At 51.8% G+C, this 24,027-nt stretch overlaps 7 protein-coding genes across 7 annotated transcripts; 4 read left to right on the plus strand and 3 right to left on the minus strand.

Annotated features, from left to right (window-relative positions):
• Window positions 1–15: 15 nt before the first annotated feature.
• On the minus strand, window positions 16–1,116 carry A1O9_10914 (pyruvate formate lyase activating enzyme; the record flags this gene model as incomplete). The annotated part of the gene is made up of 1 exon (XM_013400142.1): window positions 16–1,116. One exon carries the CDS (start codon window positions 1,114–1,116, stop codon window positions 16–18), a length of 1,101 nt encoding a protein of 366 aa, XP_013255596.1.
• Window positions 1,117–2,026: 910 nt separating this feature from the next.
• On the plus strand, window positions 2,027–3,019 carry A1O9_10915 (uncharacterized protein; the record flags this gene model as incomplete). Its single annotated transcript, XM_013400143.1, has 1 exon — window positions 2,027–3,019. One exon carries the CDS (start codon window positions 2,027–2,029, stop codon window positions 3,017–3,019), a length of 993 nt encoding a protein of 330 aa, XP_013255597.1.
• A 434-nt stretch (window positions 3,020–3,453) lies between these two features.
• A1O9_10916 (uncharacterized protein) lies at window positions 3,454–5,202 on the minus strand (the record flags this gene model as incomplete). Its single annotated transcript, XM_013400144.1, has 1 exon — window positions 3,454–5,202. The coding sequence occupies one exon, from the start codon at window positions 5,200–5,202 to the stop codon at window positions 3,454–3,456; it is 1,749 nt and encodes a 582-aa protein (XP_013255598.1).
• A 3,193-nt stretch (window positions 5,203–8,395) lies between these two features.
• Window positions 8,396–10,641, plus strand: A1O9_10917 (uncharacterized protein; the record flags this gene model as incomplete). The annotated part of the gene is made up of 2 exons (XM_013400145.1): window positions 8,396–9,002; window positions 9,059–10,641. The coding sequence occupies 2 exons, from the start codon at window positions 8,396–8,398 to the stop codon at window positions 10,639–10,641; spliced, it is 2,190 nt and encodes a 729-aa protein (XP_013255599.1).
• Window positions 10,642–11,221: 580 nt separating this feature from the next.
• Window positions 11,222–14,288, plus strand: A1O9_10918 (uncharacterized protein; the record flags this gene model as incomplete). Its single annotated transcript, XM_013400146.1, has 3 exons — window positions 11,222–11,311; window positions 11,365–12,303; window positions 12,357–14,288. 3 exons carry the CDS (start codon window positions 11,222–11,224, stop codon window positions 14,286–14,288), a joined length of 2,961 nt encoding a protein of 986 aa, XP_013255600.1.
• A 2,115-nt stretch (window positions 14,289–16,403) lies between these two features.
• On the plus strand, window positions 16,404–20,049 carry A1O9_10919 (AGC/PKC protein kinase; the record flags this gene model as incomplete). The annotated part of the gene is made up of 4 exons (XM_013400147.1): window positions 16,404–16,890; window positions 16,949–17,215; window positions 17,277–19,931; window positions 19,988–20,049. The coding sequence occupies 4 exons, from the start codon at window positions 16,404–16,406 to the stop codon at window positions 20,047–20,049; spliced, it is 3,471 nt and encodes a 1,156-aa protein (XP_013255601.1).
• A 1,521-nt stretch (window positions 20,050–21,570) lies between these two features.
• Window positions 21,571–23,622, minus strand: A1O9_10920 (uncharacterized protein; the record flags this gene model as incomplete). The annotated part of the gene is made up of 1 exon (XM_013400148.1): window positions 21,571–23,622. One exon carries the CDS (start codon window positions 23,620–23,622, stop codon window positions 21,571–21,573), a length of 2,052 nt encoding a protein of 683 aa, XP_013255602.1.
• Between the last annotated feature and the right edge of the window lie 405 nt (window positions 23,623–24,027).

Consider the following 24,027-nt stretch of genomic DNA (forward strand, 5'->3'; position numbering starts at 1 on the left):
CGCTGACATGTCACTTCACACATTCCAACCACCATGTCTTGCAGCCTCAGCGAACCTCCAGAGGCCAACATCTATTGCTGCCTTCTGCACGGCGTTGATTTCATCGCGATTGACAGCGCGATCGATTTCAGAGTAACGCTTCTCTTTGACGCTGGCGCCCCTCTTCTCCTTCCCGACATGGGCGGTAGGGAAATACTGCTCCATGACATTGACAAAGACATCCTTTCCTAGGGCACTGGCCAGCCAGTTCATTATCTCCACGCCTTCTTGTTCTTTGCCGGGCATGACCAGATGACGCACGAGCACGCCTTTCTTCGCGATACCGTCACCTGTGAAGCACAGATGACCCACCTGTCGGTACATTTCTTGTATACTCTCCCTGGCGGCGTCCGCATAGGCATCCGCCTTGAGGAGCCTTTTGCTTGTATCGTTGTTCCAAACCTTGAAATCTGGGAGGTAGATATCTACAAGGCCGTCCATCAGGTGGAGACTTTCCAGACTGTCAAATGCACTGGTGTTGTAGACGATAGGGACTTTCAGTCCTAAATCTCGTGCGGTGAGGATGGCCAGTGCGACCTGCGGTACGACGTGCTCTGGTGTGACAAAATTGATGTTATGCACGCCACCCACCTCCTGTAGCTTCAGCATCCAATTTGCAAGCTCCTCAGGCGTCAGATCGAACCCGCTCTTCTGATGGGCAATGTCATGATTCTGACAAAACACGCAGCGCAGGTTGCAGCCGGAGAAGAAAACTGACCCAGAGCCATTATGGCCTTGTAGACACGGCTCTTCACCGAAATGCGGTGCGATGGTCGACACCTTGACTGTCTCGGCACCGATCAGACAGTGTCCCGTCGTCTCGTAGCGGTTGACATTGCAGAGGCGAGGGCAGAGGTTGCATTGCCGGAGGTGGGCATAGGCTTTGGATCTTTTCTTGGCCGCGTCTGTGGATGACAGCAGCTGGTATCGCGGTATATAATCATCGAGGAGAAACGGCGGTGCCAGATGGAGACTGCGGCCTCCAGGTCTGAGTCTGAGAGGAGGAGAGATGGCTACTGCTGCGGCTGAGGTATCCAACCACTTCAGGCGGGGCCTAGCTAGGCATGATCGGAACATTCTCGAGGTCAAGGCCATGCGAGATCATGTTTGACAATCTCTCGTGGAGATATCCTCGGGTGCGTTGGATATAATGCGGGAGGGAAGAGGAGCACAAGCTAATAATAATGTTTAATATGTTTTGTTAGGAGATCGGTGTCTGGGAATCGCGGCCTCATGTGACGTAACTCAGCTCACCCATCCGGGGTCCACGTCCTGTAGTCTCTACTTCCCAAACAGCAACCTGAAATTATATCCTCATATCTACACTGGCACTTTGCGGACGGGCTGATCCTGTCTTTTACCCGAGTATATCAAAGTGTCGCCTATTGGGTGCTTTGCCCACACCATGGCACGGATACGGGCCTACATACATCCTCTCGGCTTGGTTCTGGTGCTCGGCTTCCGAACCAGAATAGGACAGCCTTGACGAGCCGTAATCAAGGATAGAAATAGCCTCTATCGTCTGTGCATATATTTGTTTATTTTGATACCTCTCGAGTCCTCCCAAAGTAATGATTGTTTATTCGTTTGATGGTAGCTTTGGCAGCCACAATAACAATAAATAATACTGGCACCGTACCAGAGACACGTTATTTTGCGTTTCTCCCTCTAGCCACGGCTGAACTTCGGCGGGCTGCGACATCTGATACATCCGAAATTAATTACAGTACGAGTAATCCGTACTTGGACCCCGAAAACGCTCCAACATTGCTGCCTCGTCAACTCACATAATCCTCAAGCTTTGTGTACCGGACACCTCGTGCAGCACATAGACTACAGTGCGCAAGGGAGGCGGCACTCCAGCACATCGAATTCCCTGTAGTACTCTCCCCTGTTCAACATTCCTCCTCCCTCCACTAGCACAACCTGCGTCCCTTTCCTCCACCCCCACTACAACAACCACCACCACCACCAAAAACATCCAACCATGAAAGCAGTAGTCGCCGTCCCGACAGCGGCCTTCATAATCATCCGAGCCCACCGGCGCAAGTCCCTAACACCGCTGGGGCTTGTCTCCGCGGGAGCCACTGCCACGATCCATGCCCTGCACCCGTCGCCCATCCCGTTCCTCCTGCTCCTGACATTCTTCCTGCTGGGCACAAGCGCCACGAAAGTCAAGCATGAGATAAAAGCCACGCTCACGCTCTCGAGCAGCGGCAGCTCCGGGGGCGAGGGCCCACGGACGGCGATCCAGGTATTCGCGAACAGCGCCGCGGCGAGTGCCATGGTGCTGCTGCATCTGTGGGCGGACGGCCTTGACCTGGATGGGACAAAGGGCTGTTTCGGGAGCCGAGCGGGTGCGGGCACGAGGCTGGCGGATCTGTACCTGATGGGAATCATGGCCAACTACGCGGCTGTCACGGCGGATACGCTGTCGAGCGAACTGGGGATCCTCTCGAAGACGAGGCCCGTGCTGATCACGACGTTGAAGACTGTGCCGCCGGGGACGAACGGGGGGGTGTCGTTCGCCGGGCTGGTGGCTGGCGTGGGCGGCGCCGCGGTGATTGCTGCCATCTGCTGTCTGCTGTTGGATGTGTGCGGCGGCGTGGTCGGGGGATCGACGACGGCCGTGTTGCTTAAGGTGTTTGCGCTCCTCACCGTGCTGGGGAGTGTTGGCACGCTGCTCGACTCCTTTCTTGGCGCTATGCTGCAGGCGTCTGTGATCGATCGGCGTTCGGGAAAGATCGTAGAAGGTGCGGGCGGTGTGAAGGTCTTGACCAAGCCCACGCGGCGGCCCAGCCAGAGCGTGCCGGACAGTCCGGGAAAGCAGTCAAGGAGCACGGATGAGAAAGCGAAGGCGGATTTACACGAGAGCAGGGTCATCAACTCCGGGAACGATATTCTCGACAATAACCAGATCAATCTGCTTATGGCGTGTATTGTGAGTGGATTGGGTGTCTTTGCCGGCACTTTATTATGATATGAGCTTAGAGTAGATTACGTTCAGAGGAATTCCTATGTCCAATAGATTCAAGATTATTACACTATATATGTACCTCTCATCACCGGGTATCATCATGACAGTCTTGGGCCGAGATGCCCTCATCGCTAAACAAAAACCCAAAGCAGTCCATCAAGGAGTGAATTTGCTTCTCGAGCAATGATATCTTTCAAAGCTCTAGATGAATATCCTTCCAACAGACCATCATTCCCAACAAATAGGTAACATCGTCAGACATATGCTGCATTTAGGCTGTCTAAAGATCTCTGATCCAAAAGCATAACCAACTCATTGATTCCAAAACAAAAACAGTTTACCACATTCCACGCTAATTTCAACGGGTTGGATCTTCGTAAGGGCCTCCTCTTCAATTAGAGACAAGGCCTAATCGCTGCATTCGTAAATATATCATGTCACAAGAGAATATTGTACAGCACACATGTCGCTATTAAATACCATCCAAGCAATTCGGAGATCGGTATCCTCAAGCTGGTGAGAGCAGCACCATTTTCAGTAGCACTCCCCGTGGCAGATGCTGAATCCGTAGACCGTGCTCCAGTTGCTGCCGTGGGAACAGCAGTTGGAGCAATGGTAGTTGAATGCAGACCTATTCCGTCCGGTCCGAATGAGACAGTCTCGCCACTAACCACAGTTGTTGTCTGTGGGGCATCGGATCCGATTCTGTAAGTGGTACTGCTGAGGACTGCCTCGTTGTCGTCGACCGAAAAAGTGAAGCCATTGACGGTGTAAATCACGTAGCGTGAAGCAGTAGCGCCCACGGGAGAAACAACTGTTCTAGGCAGAGCCACTCCGTTGGAACCCACCGAGATCGTGGTGTCATCGACCGTGATCGTGGTTGCAGGCGCGTCTTGGCCGATTCTGTATGTGGTACCGGCGATGACGGCGACGGTCTGCCCAACAATCAAAGTCTGCCCATCTCCCACAGGTACAGTGGTAGAAGTGGGACGGGGTGTAATAGTTGTTATTTGACCTTGCGGCGGTAGTGCGAAGGTGATGGTTGTGCCTGGGGCAGCGATTTCTGAAGGACCGAGGCCGAATCCAACACCGTTGACCTGGAAGGATGTCCGCGCAGAAGTAGGAATAGCAAAGCTGTGGTCTCCAATGACAACAGTCGATGGGAGCACAAAGATAGGGATACCATTGATGGTGATGGTGCGAGGAGGTTCGCCTATTGCTCCTGAGAAACCAGAGGATGTTACAAGCGGCTTCGTCGTGGAAGGAGCGGCGATGTTGTTATTGCCATTTGGTCTTGTACCAGGACCGCTGGGCACCCTTGGTGGGGAGGGGATTGTGTTTTGTGCACCATTAGCTGTTGACGGGGGGTCTTGGAAATTGACACCTGGCGAGGTGGCTGGAGGGACTATCACTGTTACGGGGGTCTTCTTGGTAACAATAACAGTGCTAGTATAGGGCACGCTCGAATACGGTGCGGTTACTGGGGTGGTGAGCGTGGCCACATTGTTGGACGGCGCTGTCGAGGTATCGGCTGAAGGAAACGGGACAGCTGGTGGATAGAAAGTCGCAAAGGCGGGCAGATCTAAAGTTCTTGACCCAAAGGGTTGATTAAGACCATTTTGGGAAGACTTTTGCGCAGTCAGGCCCTCGGGGCCGCCCATGGGTGTAGCTTCGGGAAATGTGTTTTCGAAAACCGACATGATGGTACTTTCACAGGGAGGTAAGGGGGTGATAAGAGTCTCCGCTGCAGCCACGGATACATCGGCCGCTGTGACGGTCACATCATAGCCTTCGGTAACCGTAAGGAAGACAGTAGGAGGCACTGAGTTGTAATAGGTAGCGAAGCCAACGCATGTCGGTTCTGTGGTTGACACATTTGGAAAGGGGAATGGGGGAAGGTTGGGTAGACTCAATGTTGGTACGAGCCCTATCGGTGATTCCTCACTTGTAGACGGCTCTGCAATTCGTGGTGCTGCACTGGCTGAGGGAAGAAGAAACGTGGTGGTCGAGGCTGCACTATTCGATTGGGTAGTTGCGGCGGCGGCGGTGGTGGTGGACGTGGTGGTGATGGTAGTGTTAGCGAATGGACTGCCTCTTCGCATATATCTGAGCTGTGGCGCTGGATCGAGACTCAGGGCGTGCGCAATAAGTAGCGACGACAGAACGACACTGCTGGTTTTATGCATGGTGCTGATGTGACTAGGGATGCAGATAATTGTGCGTTTCTGCGTGTTGTAAACGAGGGTGGGTTGTGAAGTAGAATAAACGAACGTGTGTGCCAGCGTGCACTTCCTGAATCTGCCTGGAGTCCCTTATAATACCATCGTCTCAAGGAGAGGTTGTTCGTGTGCCCTGAGGCCCCAGGGGCAGCGACTATCGAGAGATGTCGTGGTACCTTTTCGTCGCACTCCAGTTTGAGATAGCAAGGTTGGATGAGTGGAAGGAGCCACTGTTGCGGTGGTAGAGCCGAGGGAGGAGCGTGATAGACGCAACTCTTGCCTCACTGTTCAAGAGACCACCTCGCTGCGCAGAACTGAAGCACCAGAAAGCACGGCGAAACGAGTGATGTTAGCGAGTGAAGACCTGTGGCCATGGGCGACGCTATCGAACATAAGAGATGAGGTAAGAGGTCCGGCGTCCACAAGAGAAAAGAAGACAGACCAAGTGCCCAGTTCGGACTAAGAAACCTCAATCGCGTCGTTGGCCCGTCTCGAAGTTTGGAGGCTGAACGCTTGGGGGCTGCCAGTATCAAGTTACCAACCCGAACGAGGTAGCGCCTGGGCACCGGGCGGTGGCAGAAGTATGGGCAGGGGTGCAGGTCCCTAATGTACTCCTACTAGGGTCCACGCCCGGGACTATCCAAGTTCGAGCAGGAAAACAACCTAAACCAAGGCATGATTTGCATCTGATTTGGATAGCCTAGAGGATCCAAAGTGGCTCTCTTTTCACCGGTCGTCAATCCGGCCACTCAATGTGCCATTATCAGTTAGCGGGGATTGGACTTGCAGGGTGTCAGGAAGTGCCAGAGCATCAATCTGATGGATGTCCAGGCTTGAATCAGCTTGATGTGCCGGGTGCTGCGTGATAACCTGACCTGATGTGGCAGTGATGCCTCCTGATTGCTGCTACAGCCCCCCGCAACCTGATTTTACAAATTGGGGGATTGCCTTCGTGTCCATGTGGTTCCCAGTCTCAAGTTTGCGTGACGGCACGGGTATGGGGACAGTTGAATGGGTGACGACCTCGGAGTCGCTGACCCAAGAAATTGAATTCCCCGCCCGGAGGCGAAAGGCTCACCAACGAACACGGCTGAAAAGCCCATCTGCCCTGGCCCCTGGTAGGCTGGTACGGGGCACTGACAGCCTACTGGTGGCCCCGCAGGTGCCGAGTTCGACTGGAAACTCCCCGAATCCTTGAAGCAGGTCCAAGCAATTGACAGCCAGCCAAACCCAGCCAACTCGTCATCTGCTGCTTGGTCCGTGGAACTCCCTGGGGCCCCCTGGTTAAAAGGCCACTTTAGCTTGCCGTTAGGCTCAAGCTTGTGTCCTTAGCCGACATAACCTGCACAGTGCTTGAGTGCTAAGTGGCCCTTTGCCCTCGCTGGCCTCAAATCATCCTCATCTCAGGCTGACTCCTCCCACCTCTTTATCGATTGATCACTGCAGGGGTCTTCGGAGCCTGGCAAGGCTAACTTGTTTTTTTCCCTGTGTTCGTACTCCGTAATGTGGCCTGCAACAGGATCAAAATTCATGCCGGTGGCTAGCAATAAAGGGCCAGAGCCCCAACAGCACTCTTGCTAGAGAGTGGCTGTATGACCTGAGACACGCCGTTCCTTCTGGAATACGAACACCTCCTCTCAGACCCTAAGATGCATATTGCTTCAAATGTGGCGAGGACCCGAGCACCAACATTACGAGGACTCCTACTTTCTTGCAGTCCTTGATTACGCTTTTCTCATACCTTGGTCTCAGGAAAAACTCCGTTCCTGGGAAGCAACTAGCGAGGTGAGTCCATCACCATCATTTCAAACGTCCAATGTCGCAGTTGAGAATGTTGATGGTAGTGGTAACCTTGATCGGTCTGAGGAAGCTTGGCTGCCACTGGAGTGGACTGCAGTGGACTTCAAGTGTTTGGGCGAGGAAACCTGCTAAACTGCCGCATCCGGAAGGTCCAAGTCTGGCTTCCTTTGAGTTGTGGGCAACCCGAAGGGTGGTCCAGTGGCCCGGGGCCGGGGGTCCCGAACGGTCGTACTCAATAATACCTGCCAGGACTCTTCGAGTCTACGAGCGTCGAGTGCTCGCACATGCGGTACGCGGTAGGTTTATCAAGGGCACACCGACCCTCGTACCCGGTGCTCCGTCGCTGAGGGACGTGACGGCCGCTCCAGGTTGTCAAGGTACCCTTCATCTCAGCGGGTTTTGTCCACAACTGTAGGTCGCTAGCGTCATGCCTCGAAAAAACCGAACACCACGATGTACGCCAGTGCCTCTCCAGGACTCGCTGTCCCTACGCCCGAGAGAGACCTGGTGTGGTATGGATGCTTTTGATCACAGCCAAAAGAAGCACCGGTGGATAATGTAATATGAGCTCTCAGACCATCAGGTGCCATCCACATCCGTACTCGCACAAAGTTGGTGAGCCAGGGAGTTTTGACTCACCCATTCTGAAACATGTCCTCTGTCAGAACTCAGGACTCAGGAACCAAGAGCATGCATGCATGCTGGGTGGCATGGCCCGAGATGTCAGCCCTCTGAGCTGCAATTGGTACCATGATGCCTGGATGTGTGGAGCAGCGAGCCCCAATAATACATGTACCCATCGCGTTGGTCGGTATCGTACGAGGCCGTAATTGTTAGGCTCTCGGCACTTTCGAGCCTTTAGCCTTTACCGAGCAGTATCAAATCAGCTGTAGGCCAGTCGCCCCCCAGGATAATCCCCCCCAAAGATACCCCCACTTGCCTGACGAGTGCGTGCCTGGTACGCGTAGGTACGAGGCAATCCGTATTGGGTTAGGGTCCAAACAGCCGCAGTCTGGCTCTACCACTGCTCCGTCCTTCGTACTGCTCACATCTCACTGTTCAGTCGCAGCCGCTTCCGTGCAAGCACGACACGATATTACTGTTCATCCTACTTTTGACTGCGAGTCCTGTTTCCTCGAATTTTGTTTCCATCGGAACATTCGCTTTGTCGTATAGACGTCCTCTCGTTGCCCATCCATATATCTCCTTTCCGCATTCCAACGGCAGTGACAGTATTACTAAAGCACCCTCCACATTACCCCGTTGCTGAACTACACTCACTCTACAGACCTTTCGCTTTTTACCGATTGCGCACTCAGCCTGGCATGTAGATGTCAAAGCCTGGCACGCTCGCGACACAATGCGGCCTTGCTCTCACTTGTCGTTCTTGTCACGTTCGCACGTCGGTCAATGGCTATCGCTGATCATTCTCGACTTGCTCTTCCACCCTTGCCTCGCCGACTTGCGCGTCCCACAGCCTATCGTCGCGACAACAGGCTCGACTTTTCTCGGTTATGATGGTGCTTGGTCACCCGTCAACATTCGCGTCGGTACACCGCAACAATATGTCTCGCTTCTTCCCAGCACATTGAGTCAAGAAACTTGGGTTGTAGGCCCTGCTGGTTGTGACGGAACCTCGGCCTGTACGAACCAGAGAGGTGGGCTCTTTTCTGCCAATCAATCCACCACTTTCCAGGAACGCGGACCTTATGAGCTCAATTCCCATGACACTGGCTTTGGTTACTATGGCATGGATACCATCTACTTGAGTGACGACGTTTCTACAGCTGACCAAATTGTTGCCTTGGTCAATTCCACTGAACACTGGATCGGAAGCCTAGGACTCGGCGTACAGCAGACTCGCTTCGACGGGACCGAGAACCATCTGCCCTTGTTATCCAGCCTTGTCCAGAATGGCAGCTTTATTCCAAGCCACAGCTATGGATACACCGCTGGTGCTTTCTATCGTACGTTACGCTTCTTGTCCCCCATCACTTCAATCCCAGAACTAATCACTAGATAGGTTTGAAGAGCGTTCCAGCATCTCTGACCCTGGGGGGCGTTGACGCAAATCGATTCATCCCTAATAATATGACTTTCACCTTGAGAACAGACTACGCTCCTGTTGTAGCCATCAACTCAATCTCGGTGTCGGCAAACCCACCTAACGATGCCTCGCTTCCTGTGAACTGGAATTCCAATCCGGTATCTTTGTCTGATAGCTTTCAGGCTGATACATTTACGATTGACTCTTCAACTCCTTTCCTATGGCTACCAGAGGCCATCTGCGATAACTTTGCACAGGCACTCAATCTCACTTATAATGATACCCTTCAACTTTACTTGTACAACAACGACTCATCACCGAATGATCTCAAATCCTGGAACTTGACATTTACTTTTGCAATCGGCAATCTCCCTGGAAGCTCTAGTAACCTTGACCTTACTTTACCGTACGACGCATTCAACTTACAGTTGTCGTATCCATTTCCGAATCTTGACGCCAACTTCACCTCTCCACCTACCAGTTACTTTCCACTGCGCAAAACCGCCGACCCAACACAGTATATAATTGGCCGCTCCTTCTTGCAGGAGACTTATCTGGTAGTTGATTACGAGCGTAACAATTTCTCCTTGTCCCAGGCCGTCTTTACAGTCGAGGCCGTCAACAATGTCAACCTCCTGTCCATTACTCGACCCGAGAACAGCATTTGGCCAGGACCTTCTGTGTCCTCTGTGACATCCTCGGCTCTTTCTACAGGTGCAAAGGTGGGGATTGCTGTAGGAGCTGTAATTATTGCGTTGCTCGCAACAGCCGCCTTATGGTATTTCTGCATCAAGAAGAAATGTCCTGTTGGCGATGAAGCAAATGAGCACCCAAAGAAGCGTAGCTTGTTCACCAGACTACACCTAGCACCTAGTCCAAAGACATCGGTGTCCGAACTTCTTGGCGATAAGCGACATCCTACCGAAGTCCCAGCAGATTCATCCGCCACTCGTTTTGAAATGGCCGCAGTCGAAGATGTTTCATCAACCTATTTCCAAAGGGACAAAGCAATTGCACGAAATGATCCGAGAGATCCAGCAGAACTTGACAATCGAGACGTATCCACGAAAGCAGCAGAAGCAGCGGCTATTGCTGGTGGAGGCAGTCAACGCTCTGCCTCTCCAGTCCCTCCCTATTCACCTGCAGATGCCAACAATAGATTTAGCGATAGTATTAGCCCTTACACTCCGAGACACAGCCACGGCTTCGGAACAGTCTCTTCTGGGGAGCAGGGTATCAGCCCGGTAGATGGGAGCAGTAATGGGCACTCGCGACAGTCCAGTAACAGCAAAGCACTCTCCAGTCCAATTTCACCGGAAGCCGCAGCGACAAGACCACTGCAGGATCGAAGCCCTAGAATATCCAGCAATGGATCTCCAACAAACAGCAGTAGTGGCAATCTGATGGTGCCACAACTGAATGGGCGACCACTATCAAGATCGCCTAGTACTGGAAGCAGGTTTGTTGAGCAAGGTCTGACCGCCGTTGCAGAGGAGCAGCCTGCTAGTCCCCCTGCAGCTTTAAAGAGCCCAGGTCCAAGGTTCAGCTGGGAACAGTGAGCCCTGCTGAAAGGTTGCCGGCCGCATGACCATTAATGACTCGAGATGAAATTGTTACGATACTTGCCCCGGTCCTGACGAGGCAGGCGTTCGGTCCAGTTCTGATGACAATGGGATGGATTAAAAAACTCGTTGTTGTATTTACCTCTAGATGGACGCCAGATGTTGGTATATAATCCGAAACATGATATAACGTGATTCAAATAGCTTTCTGGGACGATTAATCCCCTGAGAGTGATTAGAGTAATCCTCGGACAGTGCGGGCGCAATGGGCGCTGCAGTGCTGGATTTGGTGCCGGATAACTTACGAGTAAGAGAGCGAGGCTATGAGCTTAACTAATTAGTCGCAAGGCCTCGGTGAGGCTCCTACCAAACTGTTAGCCAAGGCTGGTGTTAGGTACCACCGAAATACCGGGTGTAGCCGCGACTCGTGATACGTCACGCTGCACCACCACCAACCAGTTCACAAGGCTCTCTCTCCATATTACTACCACGCTCGATATACGGGCTTGGGATCTGGTTCACATCTATGATGGGCTGTCTAGCTGCAGCTGTTCGACTTTCGCGGTGAGAGAAAACCATGGCGCTCACCAGCTGGAAAGCGTTTCCATTCTTCCAGGTCTCGCAGGTCCCTGTGCCTGCGGACGAAGATGGGTCCTACGTTTTTGATGTGCGTATCAACTTGCCTACAGTGCCGGCCAAGTCTTTCTGATTGTATAATAGAACGATGTCATATCCCTGGCAACCGGATCCGACTCTCTATTTCTGGGTTCCTCGGACGGCTCGGTGCGCATCCTCTCCAAAGCGCTGAAAGTTGTCCGCACCTTTCAAGCCTCAGACACGGATGATGGGTCCATCACCCACGTGCGACACATTCCCGATACTGCCTTTCTTGTGACCGTCTCGGAGAACCTCTCCATGGATCCCTCGTTGAAAGTTTGGGCGCTGGATAAGACAGAAAAAAAGACAGGTGGTCCAAAGTGTCTATGCACTGTTGCTGTGCAGAACGGCAGGAGACAGTTCCCTACATCTGCGCTTGTTGTACTGGATGACTTGAGTCAGGTTGCAGTGGGTTTTGCAAATGGTTCGGTCACAGTCATACGGGGCGACTTCATCCACGATCGGGGAACAAAGCAGCGCACCGTCTTTGAGTCGGAAGATCCAATTACGGGTCTAGAGGCCCGTCAAGGCGCGACCAAGACTCTCTACATCGCGAACACCGCGCGGATATGCAGTCTCGTCATCTCCGGCAAAGGTCAAGGGCAACCGGTTCGCACGGTCGATAACAAGGGTGCCAGCGTCGGCTGCATGACTCTGGATAGGGAGAATGAAGATGTCATCATCGCCAGAGAAGACGCCGTCTACTACTATGGTCCCAATGGCCGTGGACCCAGTTATGCATTTGAGGGACCGAAGAAGATTGTCAAGGTGTTCAAGGAGTATGTTGGTTTGGTCTGCCCACCGCGTGTTGCTCAAATGTCCAAATCCAAGACGTTTAGGCGACTTGGAGGTGACGAGATAGACGAGCTATTCAGCAGCTCTTCGTTCACTTTGCTCGACACCGACTTGAAGTACATTGCTCATACAGAATCTCTGTCTGCACAGGTCAAGGAAGTTTTCGTCGAATGGGGTGAGCTGTTTCTGTTGACCATCGATGGCAAGGTGAGTGAAGGATGCATCAAACAAGATATGTATATGACTGACACCTGCCATAGCTGTACAGATATCAGGAGAAAAGCCTGCAGCAAAAGCTCGAGATTCTCTATCAGCGTAATCTCTACATCCACGCCATCAACCTCGCCCAGAAGTTCGGTGCCGACAAGGTCCAACAGAATATCATCTTCAGAAAGTACGGGGACTACCTGTACCAGAAGGGTGACTATGACACGGCGATGCAACAGTATCTGCGAGCTATAGACAACACCGAACCTTCACAAGTCATACGTCGGTTTTTAGACACTCAAAGAATCCACAATTTGATTGACTATCTGGAAGAACTCCACGAGCATGACAAGGCTACCGCTGATCACACGACGTTGCTGTTGAACTGTTACGCTAAATTGAAGGACACGGAGAAGTTAGATGCCTTCATCAGAACACCTGGAAGTGCCACATTTGACGTGGAGACGGCGATTGCGATGTGTCGTCAGGGTAGGTATTATGAACAAGCTGCCTACCTTGCCACCAAGCATGGCGAGAATGAACTTGTGATCGACATATTGATCGAAGACTCGAAGAAGTATGCGGAAGCCCTGCAATTCATCTGGCGGCTTGAACCGGAGACTGCGTATCCAGTCCTGATGAAATACGCTCGTAGCCTGATCGAGCACTGTCCAGAGGAGACCACCAATCTGTTTATTCAATATTACACCGGGCGGTATAAACCCAAGGAGGATGTACCGGCAGTTTCAGAGGTCCAAGCACAAACAGGAGGCGGCACCTTTCAGAGTCTATCAGCACTTTGGACTCTCCCTTTCATGCACCACCGGTTGCCACGTGCGGACACACAAGCTCCGGGGCAAGTTGTCGAGACTGAGACAGCAGATCATGGGGATGCTGGGAAGGAAGAAATCCCCTCGTATGCGGCACCTCGACCTCGAACGGCATTTTCATCCTTCCTCGCGCACCCGTCGCAATTCATCAACTTCCTAGAAGCACTCATTGCGCAAGAGAATTTATCGAAGCAGGACCGCGAGGATCTGTCGACCACGTTATTCGAGATGTATCTTGAGGCTGCCAACGATGCAAGCGACGGGTCAGGCAAGACCAAATGGCAAGCGAAGGCCAGTAGCCTGATAGCCACTGGACAGAGTGCAACTTCAGATGACTCGCCGATTGATACTTCGAACGTGTTGCTCTTGTCTTCGCTTTCACGCTTTCCACTTGGGACGACGCTTGTTCGCGAACGGGCACGTTTATATGCGGATATCTTTCGGTCTTTTACTTCTGCGAAGGACACATCTGGAGCCATCTCCGCTCTTCGCAAATATGCGACTCAAGACCCAAGTCTCTACCCCCTAGCTTTGGGATATTTTTCGTCATCTGCCGAAGTGCTGCAGGAACCCGGAGTCAAGGAGGAACTCCAAACGGTATTGCGAAGAATCGACGAAGAAAACCTCATGGCCCCGCTACAGGTGGTCAAAGTGCTATCACAAGGTGGTGCAGTCACGATGGGCATGGTCAAGGCCTACCTTGCGGAAAATGTTTCTCGAGAAAGAAAAGAAATACAAAGCAATCGACGGCTGATTGAGTCGTATCGGACTGAAACGGCGAGCAAAAAGTCGGAACTCGTAGATCTCGAGTCGAAGCCGGTGGTATTTCAAGCACGGCGATGCTCTTCGTGCGGGCGGAACCTGACGCTCCCGACGGTGCATTTCATGTGTAAGCACTCGTTCCATCAGGAATGTTTGAACAAGCCGGGCTTTGGGGCAGGCGGGAATGGAGACGAGCAGGTGGATTGTCCGATCTGCAAGCCCGGGAACGATACAATCAAGACGATCCGCCGACAGCAGGTTGAGAGCACGGAGCAGCATGAGTTGTTCAAAGCGGCACTGGGCCGTAGCACCAATCGATTTGGCACGGTCAGCGAGTTCTTTGGAAGAGGGGTCATGAGTTTGATGCCGGCTACGGCGCCATTGAGTGATTGATTGATACTAGAGAAGAGGAGCAAAAGGAGCGAAGATTAGAGCATCAAACCAGGGCGAGGACGCAGATTCGTCACTGTCAGAAGGCAGCGCTACAACGTGCACAAACATATCAAATCAATACCGAGTACTTGGTACAATCGGACAATAATTGATACCCAACTATGTATGTAGTCGGCCCACTCGGCAGTGTTAGCGATAGGCCAGCGGGAGCGGGAAATCAGCAAGCCAGCGAACGGTGTTCCGAAGCGCGTAGGGAGTGAGAGTGAGCGTGGCCGTGAGAGTGTCGGAGTTGTTGGAGACCTGGAGGGATGGAGGGTTGGGTGAGTGTGTGTTGCACTTTTGTGCGATTGATGTTTCTGTCTGTTGCTGATCCGCAGTCTGACACTCTCAGCTAAAACTCCGTACCCTCACACCTCACTGCTCGGCTGCAGATAATGTATTACCAGTGCTAGCACTCCATAGTAGATACCTCGTAGTGGACACCCGAACGATGCATCAAACGGTGCATGTCCGGGCAAAGCTACGTCTATTCCTACCTAATGCATGTCTTGTCTCGGGGGACGGATGGATGCCGGATATGCGTTGTGTTCTATAATTGCTGCAGCCCTATGCTTTAGGCTGCTCGCATCGCAGGCAGTAACTAGTTGGTGGGTGGTGAAGCAGAGACAGCGACTCTAACTATGTAGATACAGCAGCATCTAGACAAGGGGAAATGGTTGCAAGATGCGACAAGAGAACTTGGTTCCAGATTCCATAAAATACGGAGTCCAGGGCTTCCTGCCGGAGAATATGTCCGGGAAGAAGATCCATGATTGTTGCCCAGCACAATAAATACTTGGTTTGACCAGATCAGTTTCTATTATCTATGTACCCTAAGTCTTCAAGCACCCACAACTTACGAGTACGAGTACAAGGCAAGGCCTTTTGGATGACGTGACATGACATGCCTCGGGCTGCTTGCTGCCTGAGGCCCATAAAAACCAGGTGCAGGGGGTGGGTGGGGGGCCGACCAGGGGCCTAAACTCACTGACTAGCTAAGCCGTTGCCTCCCCCTATGGGTTCCCTAGGCCTTGTCTGTCCCTTTTTCCCTTGTAGGGCTAACGAAAAGCTAAAACTACAGCAATTCGTGAGTTGTGGCACGAGCAAGTGCCTGTCTTGTATGCATGCGGTAATCTCACCCACATCGACGCACTGTATATCAAATCAATTTGTAGCCTACCCGTTCGCATGGATTCGGGTTCCTGTTTCCCTGGAAAATATGCCTCGTGGACTCCACGAGCTGAAGCAGAGTCAAGCGTTTCCTCCCGTGGTCACTGGGGCAGGAGGCAACGTGGTGGCAAAGGGCGCGCGAGCAAGACTCGGGAGCGTGGCGTGCCTGTCGCACATCTATGGAGGAGGGCGAGGGCGAGGGCGAGGGTGCGGAAGTGCCTTTTAACCGCCAGAGTTGCTGTGGGCGTATAGGCACAGGCAGGCGTGGTATCCAGGTGCTGGTGTCGGTGCAGGTGGACCGGGCACCAAGAATGGACTCGGTGCCCAAAAGACCTCCCTCCGTACCACTTTATTCTTATTGCTCACCTGCTGTACTGCCGGGAGTACAACTGAGGAGTCACCAGTCGCTCACAAGTAGGGCTCGTACTAGTTAATCACGCCTAAGGCTGCTCCAAAGTTACCACTAGTTGCCAACTAAAACCCACCATCACTAATGTCACAGCGACCACCACCACTGCCCACCACAATCATCATCATCATCAATTCTATTCTTTCTTCAAACCGTAACTCCCTAATAACATGCCCATGCCTGTTGGTAGCGACGGCCGACCATTGCCATCGACCTGATTCTCCTCTTGCCATCGTTCCTCCTCTTCCCCTTCCTCTCTCGCTGCCTTTCCTCTCGCTCGGCCGCTGCCAGCAATTGCCCACTTGTGCGAGCAGCCATTCCCCACATTTGCACGTCAACAAATGCCAGTCTTGTCCTGCCACCACCACCACTTCACTTCACAACCACTGCCGGCCCCTCTTGGCCCATGACATTGCACATCCCTCCACGTCGGTTCCCGATATCTTCAACGTCCTGATCCTTCCGTTTGCCCTTACTCCCCCGAGCAAGTTGCAACCATGGGTGACCCTGACCAGGCCATTGCCGAGGTCTTTCGGAAAATCGAAAGAGAGAAGGCTCTTATCAATGCCGCCACTCACATGCGACAGTCCACCAACAATGCCGTCGTTCAGGCTCGTGTCGACAGCAACATTCGCGATGGGAGGCGAAACATCTCCTATCTAGAAGACAAGCTCGCTGAATTACAACTTCGCAGGCGCGGTGATAACAATGACGCTGCTCCTCCTGCCCCGCCAACTCACGGCGGCCATGGCTACCCTTCACCCGACCGCAACCAACGACAATATCCTGCTGGAGGCGGTCCAACGCCTCCTCCCAAAGACCCCAGAGCCTATTTTGGCAACGAGCACGACAACTATGGGGATCAAGGTCCAGCTGGCTATGGCCAAGCTGGTCCAGGAATGATGCCTCCGAGAACTCCCTACGGCGATAATCGACCATACAGTGCTCCTGCACCCAAGGTCCGACCCAATTTCTCAAAATTAGGTATGCCTTGGAATCATCCTTGGAGTCGTCAATCCAGTTTTACTAACGGTGCTCCTAGATCTTATCAAATATGACACTCCATACCTGGGGCCCAAGATTCAACTCATGCTCTCGCAGCTCGAATTCAAATTGTCCGTCGAGAAACAGTACAAGGCTGGTATTGAGAAAATGGTTAGGCTGTATCAAGATGAAGGAGACAGGAAAAGCAGACTAGATGCGGAAGGGCGTCGGATAGAGAGCAACCAAAAAGTCCAACTTCTGAAACAAGCCTTGAAGAGATACATGGACTTGCACGTTGATATTGAGACTGCAGATGGCGGAGATGGTAACTTGTCCTTCTATTTTCCCCCTGGTTGCCATTGCTTTAGAGCTGACATTCTCTTCAGATGATAGTCTCAACGCGCCAAACATGCGGAAACCATTGACTGGCCACCTCGAGATGCGAATTCATGCCATTAAAGATGTCGATCATGCTGCCTCCTCCCGCTTTTCCAGAGGGCCCGAAACCTTTGTCATCATGAAGGTTGAGGACAACATTCGCGCAAAAACGCGAGCCACACGAACAGATAAGTGGACTGAGGAAGTACACAATGTCGATATCGACAAGGCCAATGAGATTGAGCTCACAGTCTATGACAAAGCCGGAGATCGTCCGACCCCCATCGGCTTTCTCTGGATTCGAATTTCAGATATTGCAGAGGAAATGCGACGGAAAAAAATTGAATCTGAGTTTCAACAGAATGGTTGGGTTTCTGCCGACAAAATGGCCAACGGTGGAAGTTCCGGCAAACCAGGTTCTGACATGCCGTCTGCACCGTATATGCTCCCTGGGGATGGTGCTGGCGCAGGTACAATGGCTGGGTTTGCTCAACATGGCGGCGGACAAGGTGTTCAACCTGTCTTTATTGATTCTTGGTTTTCTCTCGAACCCGCCGGTCGGATTCACCTCACCATGAGTTTCCAGAAGCAGACTGGGGCTAGACGCCCATTTGACATCGGTCTCAATCGGCAAGGCGCTGTGCGCCAGAAGAAAGAAGAAGTCCACGAGAAACAAGGCCACAAATTCGTTAAGCAACAATTCTACAACGTCATGCGATGCGCACTTTGCGGCGACTTTCTCAAATATTCTGCCGGCATGCAGTGCGCAGATTGCAAGTACACCTGCCACACCAAATGTTATCCGAAGGTCGTCACCAAATGTATCAGCAAGGCCAACTACGAAACAGACCCCGATGAAGAGAAGATCAATCACCGCATTCCTCATCGTTTCGACAATTTTTCAAATATTGGAGCGAATTGGTGTTGCCATTGTGGTTATTTACTACCTCTGGGAAGGCGTAACGCTAAGAAGTGTTCTGAATGTGGTCTGACTTGCCATGCTCAATGTCAGCATTTAGTTCCCGACTTTTGCGGAATGTCGATGATTGTTGCCAACGAAATTTTGGAAACCATTCAACGAACAAAGCATCACAACAAATCCTCTTCAGTCGGCTCGGGCTCCGGTTTGAGTTCTCGCACTTTGAGGCCAAATTCCGGTCGACCGGGGCCTACATCTCCAACACAGAGCTTTGGTTCCGCCGACACCGCGCTAAGTCCGCAGCCAACAAATAATTCCTACGAGCCCTACCCAGACGGCGCCAAGCCTTCCACTGCGGCCATGAGCGCCGCAGCATCCATGTACAATCAGCCTCCGCAGCCTCCACCTCCGCAGCAGCAAAAGCCCCTTCAGCAGAAGGCTGTATCTGCTGCTGCCGTTCAAGCGGCCGCTGCAGCAACGGCTCGCCCGACATCAGCAAACTATAACCAGAATTTCAATGAATACAGCCCCCAGAAGCCACAGACAGATCGTTACGCAAACGCTAGGCCTCCAATTCAAGAACAACAACCAACTCACGCCTCTTACGATCCTCGAGCCTATCAACAGTATGATCGGCAACCAATTCAACAGCAGGCTCCTCAGCATCAAGCACCACAGCAAGCCGTTGTTCAACAACACAGACCGCAACCACCAGCCCAACCCGGCTATGCCCCAGGACCTATAAAGCCGGCTCCAGCAGCACAACAGCAAGTTGCTGGCCCTCCATCAGGAAGAGGCTCTGGGCCTAGGATCGGGCTCGACCATTTCAACTTTTTGGCCGTTCTGGGTAAGGGTAACTTTGGAAAAGTCATGTTGGCAGAAGCAAAGAGCTCGAAAAAGCTATACGCAATCAAGGTTCTCAAAAAGGAATTCATTATTGAGAATGACGAAGTGGAATCGACCAAATCCGAGAAGCGAGTATTTTTGATCGCCAACAAAGAGAGACATCCATTCTTACTGAGTTTGCACGCCTGTTTCCAAACCGAAACCAGGGTTTATTTCGTCATGGAATACATATCAGGTGGTGATTTGATGTTGCACATTCAACGCGGCCAGTTTGGACTAAAACGGGCTCAATTCTATGCTGCAGAAGTGTGCTTGGCTCTGAAGTATTTCCATGAAAACGGGGTTATCTACCGGGATTTGAAATTGGACAATATCCTGCTTACATTGGACGGACATCTCAAGATTGCCGACTATGGTCTGTGTAAAGAAGACATGTGGTACGGGAAAACGACTTCAACCTTCTGTGGTACCCCAGAATTCATGGCACCTGAAATCCTTTTGGACAAGAAGTATGGTCGAGCTGTCGATTGGTGGGCATTTGGAGTTCTCATCTACCAGATGCTTCTACAGCAATCACCATTCCGAGGTGAAGACGAGGATGAAATATACGATGCTATCCTTGCCGACGAACCCCTATATCCCATCCATATGCCTCGGGACAGTGTTTCAATCCTCCAGAAGTTGTTGACCAGAGAACCAGAACTCCGCCTGGGCAGTGGGCCAGGTGACGCACAGGAAATCATGAGCCATGCATTCTTCAAGGGTGTCAATTGGGATGATATATACCATAAACGGATCCCTACACCTTTCAAGCCCACAGTCAAGAACGAGAAAGATACCAGCAACTTCGATCAGGAATTCACTAGTGTTACTCCTGTGTTGACCCCTGTACAGAGCGGTAAGTGGTTGAGATTTCAGATTATACGAACTAGTTACTAACGAATTTTTCTACAGTGTTGTCACCAGCTCATCAAGAAGAGTTCCGCGGATTTTCATACTCGGCAGATTTCATCTAGGAGAGGAATGAAGGGAAAGAATCACAAGGAGAGATTGTAACAGAAGCCGAGACCGTCCCAACTGTTCACCTAGGACCTAATGAGCCAGCAGAAGCTGAATTTGAAGACGAAACACACTATCCAAAGGCCAAATCAGAAGATGACGGCGTTTAGGGACTCGATACTCAGGACGAGCGACACGATGTTGCTATTGATTGTGAAAGTACCGATCACGGCGGGGATTCGATTGATTAATGGAATGGGTTCCCTGCTTGGCCGACGAATGGTTGGGGCAAGGCGGATACGATATTATGCAGATACGTGAGATTGGCCCGGAAGCTAGAACTTCATGATGTTCCACAAGGGCACAGATAGGCATGAAGACTGCAGTGTTTAGCTGGGCAAGATGCGAAATCCCGAGAGCACACGATGAGAGGATTACAGTCTCAGCAGAACCGGACAGCCGCGGAAAAATTCCCAACCGCTAGATCTGGATATGAATGCAACAAGTGACACGAGTATAGGATATTCTTACCTCGAGTCACGTCCTTCTTTCTGGACATTTGAGTAAGATGAGGAGTGTAGTTGGAATAGGGCCAACATGCCTGAACGAATGAACCACGATGATGACGATGATGGGATGATTCCAATGGTGATGTGGACAGGTAGAAAAGTGAATGACTTTGAGAAAGGACACCACAAAGAGAACGAAAATGACCATAGTTAGTGATGATCCATACCTACCCAGTCAGTACCTTGCCTAGCCGAAGGGTTCCGGGGTGCGAAGAAGAGAGCAGCATCATTAATAGCGAAAAACTGCCTCGGCCCGATGGGTCAATTCATTCATTCTCCTTACAGATGACTGGACCATTTAATAGATAAAACTTGGCGCTTTGTCCATGCAAGCCTCTCCTCTTCCGCATTGCTGGATTCGCTGAAATGCACATCTATCTTTCCCATCTTTCCATCTTTCCATCCATCCGTCCATCCACCCATTTCATTGTCGCATTGTCGCATAAATAAACAAGCACCAAGGTGATCTTTTCCCGGTTTTTGAATTTGATTTTCATCTCCGTTCAGATCTCGCTGGGTCGAGCGTGAGTTGCCCGGGTCGAGTCGAGTCGGGCCGTGTAAAAGCTGGGCAAGGGGGGATGTTTAGGTTTATGTTCACGGTCACGGTCACGTTATGTGGGCTCCCGAATCATAGCTAGTTAGGGAGGAGGAACGGAGTGGTGAGAACAAGGTGGATTGGATGCTGGACCAAACTCGGTTACCTTGGTCAAGTCTCGATGGATAACTAGTAACCTAGTAACTCGGTAGGCGTCGGTCTCTCGCCTCCCGCGTCTGTTTCCTTTGACGAAGGTTACACTTGATACGAGAAATGGTAGTTTGGGCAATCAGTGAGTGGGCTGGGGCCAGCGATGCGAGACCCCCGGGGGGGCCTTCTCTTCCCTTCAACCAGGTGCATGCGTGCGTTTAGACACCACCGCGCAAGTCCAGAGACGCACGTCAGACGTATTCTTCGATCCTTCATTGAATCGCTTAATCCTCGTCCTCTTCGGTATAATTCACCTTGCGTCTTGCCGTTCGCCCGCTGGAAGCACGGGCAGGCTGAGGCCTCCTCGGTTTCGAGGCCTGCTCTCTTTCCCGGGAAGGAGGCGGCGCCGGTTTCGCTGGTCCTGACTCGTCGTCGTTGTTGTTGGCCTCTTGCGCAGCCTGCCATGCTGACTTTTCTGCACGACGGGCTGCTGCCCGTGCGGCGGTGGTCTTGACCTTCTCTGGATCTCGCGGCTTCACTTCACGTTTCTTTGGCCGTAGCCATTCCTCCATTCCAGGTGGCCAGTATACACGGCCTTCAGGACCGCCCATGCCTACTTCTTCATCGGGAACCAGTGGAGGTGGCTGCTGCTGCTGAGGCGCAGCCTCCTCCTCCTCGTCCTCCGATTCTGCCAGTCCTTCTTCTCCTTCTCCTTTAATCTGCTTTTTAGTAGAGGTCTTCTTTGGCTTCTTTAGAGGCTTCCGGGGCCTGTTCTCATCGCTTCTCACATGCGGGAGAATATCGTTGAAAGTATTGAATCCAGGTAGTTTGAAAGTTCGCATCAGCTCGAACACAGCCTGCTCTTTATCCTTTGCCTCGATCATCAGATCCATGTCCTGGGCACAGGGCGGAAGTGTTGCAACTCGAGGATTGTGTTTTCGTCGTTGCCGCCCTGTAATTGCTGACGGAGTGGGTTCAGAGTAGTGCATCTTCTGCGTTATCCCTTTCCGAGTCCAAGTTGCTTTGATTCGTGGATAGAGATCCATTATATCCAATGTCCCTTCGCGAATTTTATCCGCATCGAAAATGATATTGTGATGGTGATAGTCAAGTACGAGAGGAATGTTGAGCTCCTCACATACAGGTAGTAAGTCATGGACGCTGTAGCAGACATCATCATTCTCAAGCACCAGACGATCTTTAACCTTCTGTGGCAGTTGGAGATAGTGCTCTTTGAAGCGCGCGATTGTGGCAGCCTTGTCGCCAAACACCCCTCCCATATGTAGAACCATGACGGCATCTCGATCTTGTTGTTCTGGAAGCTTCAACAGGTCCAACAGCTCGCAGTGGTAATCCAAATCGCGGATTGCTGCAGTGATTACTTCTTTTCGAGGTGAACCAAGTTGAGTAAATTGCCCGGGGTGTGTCGATAAGCGATGTCCTAGTTCCGCTGCAACAGCACCAGCTTCTGCTAGGACATCAGAAGCAAAGGGGGCGAGTTTATAGCCATATACATCATGTGATGCGAACGGAAACATCTCAGATGACAGGCGAAGGAATTTGATGCCATATCTGTCATTCCAACGTAGCATTTTCACAATATCGCGTGCATTTGCGATCCCAAGGGCTTCGACGTAGGCTTGTCCTCTCGCTATATCGGCGGGTTGGTCTTTGTCTGGTCTATTTTTGGTCGGGTGCTCTGGCTGAGCCGGATCCTTGAGAGGGTGGCGGTGTTCCAGGATTGATGCAACGCGGCAGGTTCGTGAGGAAAACACCGGAGGATTCGAAGAACGAAGATAGGTATTTAGGCATGCATAACCTAATCTTCCTTTCCAGGGCAGGGGAAGATAGGCACTGTTGACTGGTGGCGGCCGAGACCAAGCCTCGTTCAGCTCCTGAGGGTCGGCATTCTCTGCAGCATCAGCTTCGGGATCAGCGGTCTCTCCTTCTCGATCATTTTGTTTGATACCTCTGGTCGGGAGACTGGACTTAGGGAGCACGGAATGCGTTGCAAGGCCATCCCCTCCATTTACCGCATTCTTGACAGAAACCCCTTTCGATTTTTTCTTCTTACTCCCGATATCGACCGCTGTTGCTATTTCAGCGTCAGGTGAGGCTCGAAGTGCACATGGGGCGTCTTGAATCTTTGAGTTCGTATCAGGGTTTGTATCGATATTCGCAGGGATGACCTTCGAAGCGTGTCTTGAGCTCATACGCCGAACATTGGCTGGGGCCATCATATTGGAAGCACTCGAGACAAGGTTGACTGGTAATAGTGCTGATGTCCTCACAGCATCCACGGCTCCAGTTGCACTGGATCTCTTGCGTTTGACCATGGTAAGCAACAAACCAGCATGGAACCTTCGCCTCTGAAATGTCTTATGGAGAGGAGATCTTCGGTTAACAGAAAGAATGGGAAAGTCTCTCAATGGATGCTGCTTCTGAAATCCGAGCAGGCCCAGTCGAGCAGTCAAACTGATCATTCGAAGCTAAAGGGTCAGTCGAGGAGTACAATAGCCACTTACCATTTCAAATTCAAGAAAGCTTCCGAGCGACTGGCCATGATTTGCAGGGACAGAGATTCACCCAATTCACTGCTTGCAATTGCCATCCAGAGATCTCTACGTCATCGATATTTTTGATGCCAAGAGATTTGGGACGTGACGCGAGCGCGTCGCAGATTCCAGACCCCGACGAGTGTTCCCTCCGCGTGTGGCAAGATCCCTCAAGTCCATGGCGAC

This window comes from Exophiala aquamarina (assembly GCF_000709125.1).
Source record: "Exophiala aquamarina CBS 119918 chromosome Unknown aczIA-supercont1.15, whole genome shotgun sequence".
Classification (NCBI taxonomy): domain Eukaryota; kingdom Fungi; phylum Ascomycota; class Eurotiomycetes; order Chaetothyriales; family Herpotrichiellaceae; genus Exophiala; species Exophiala aquamarina.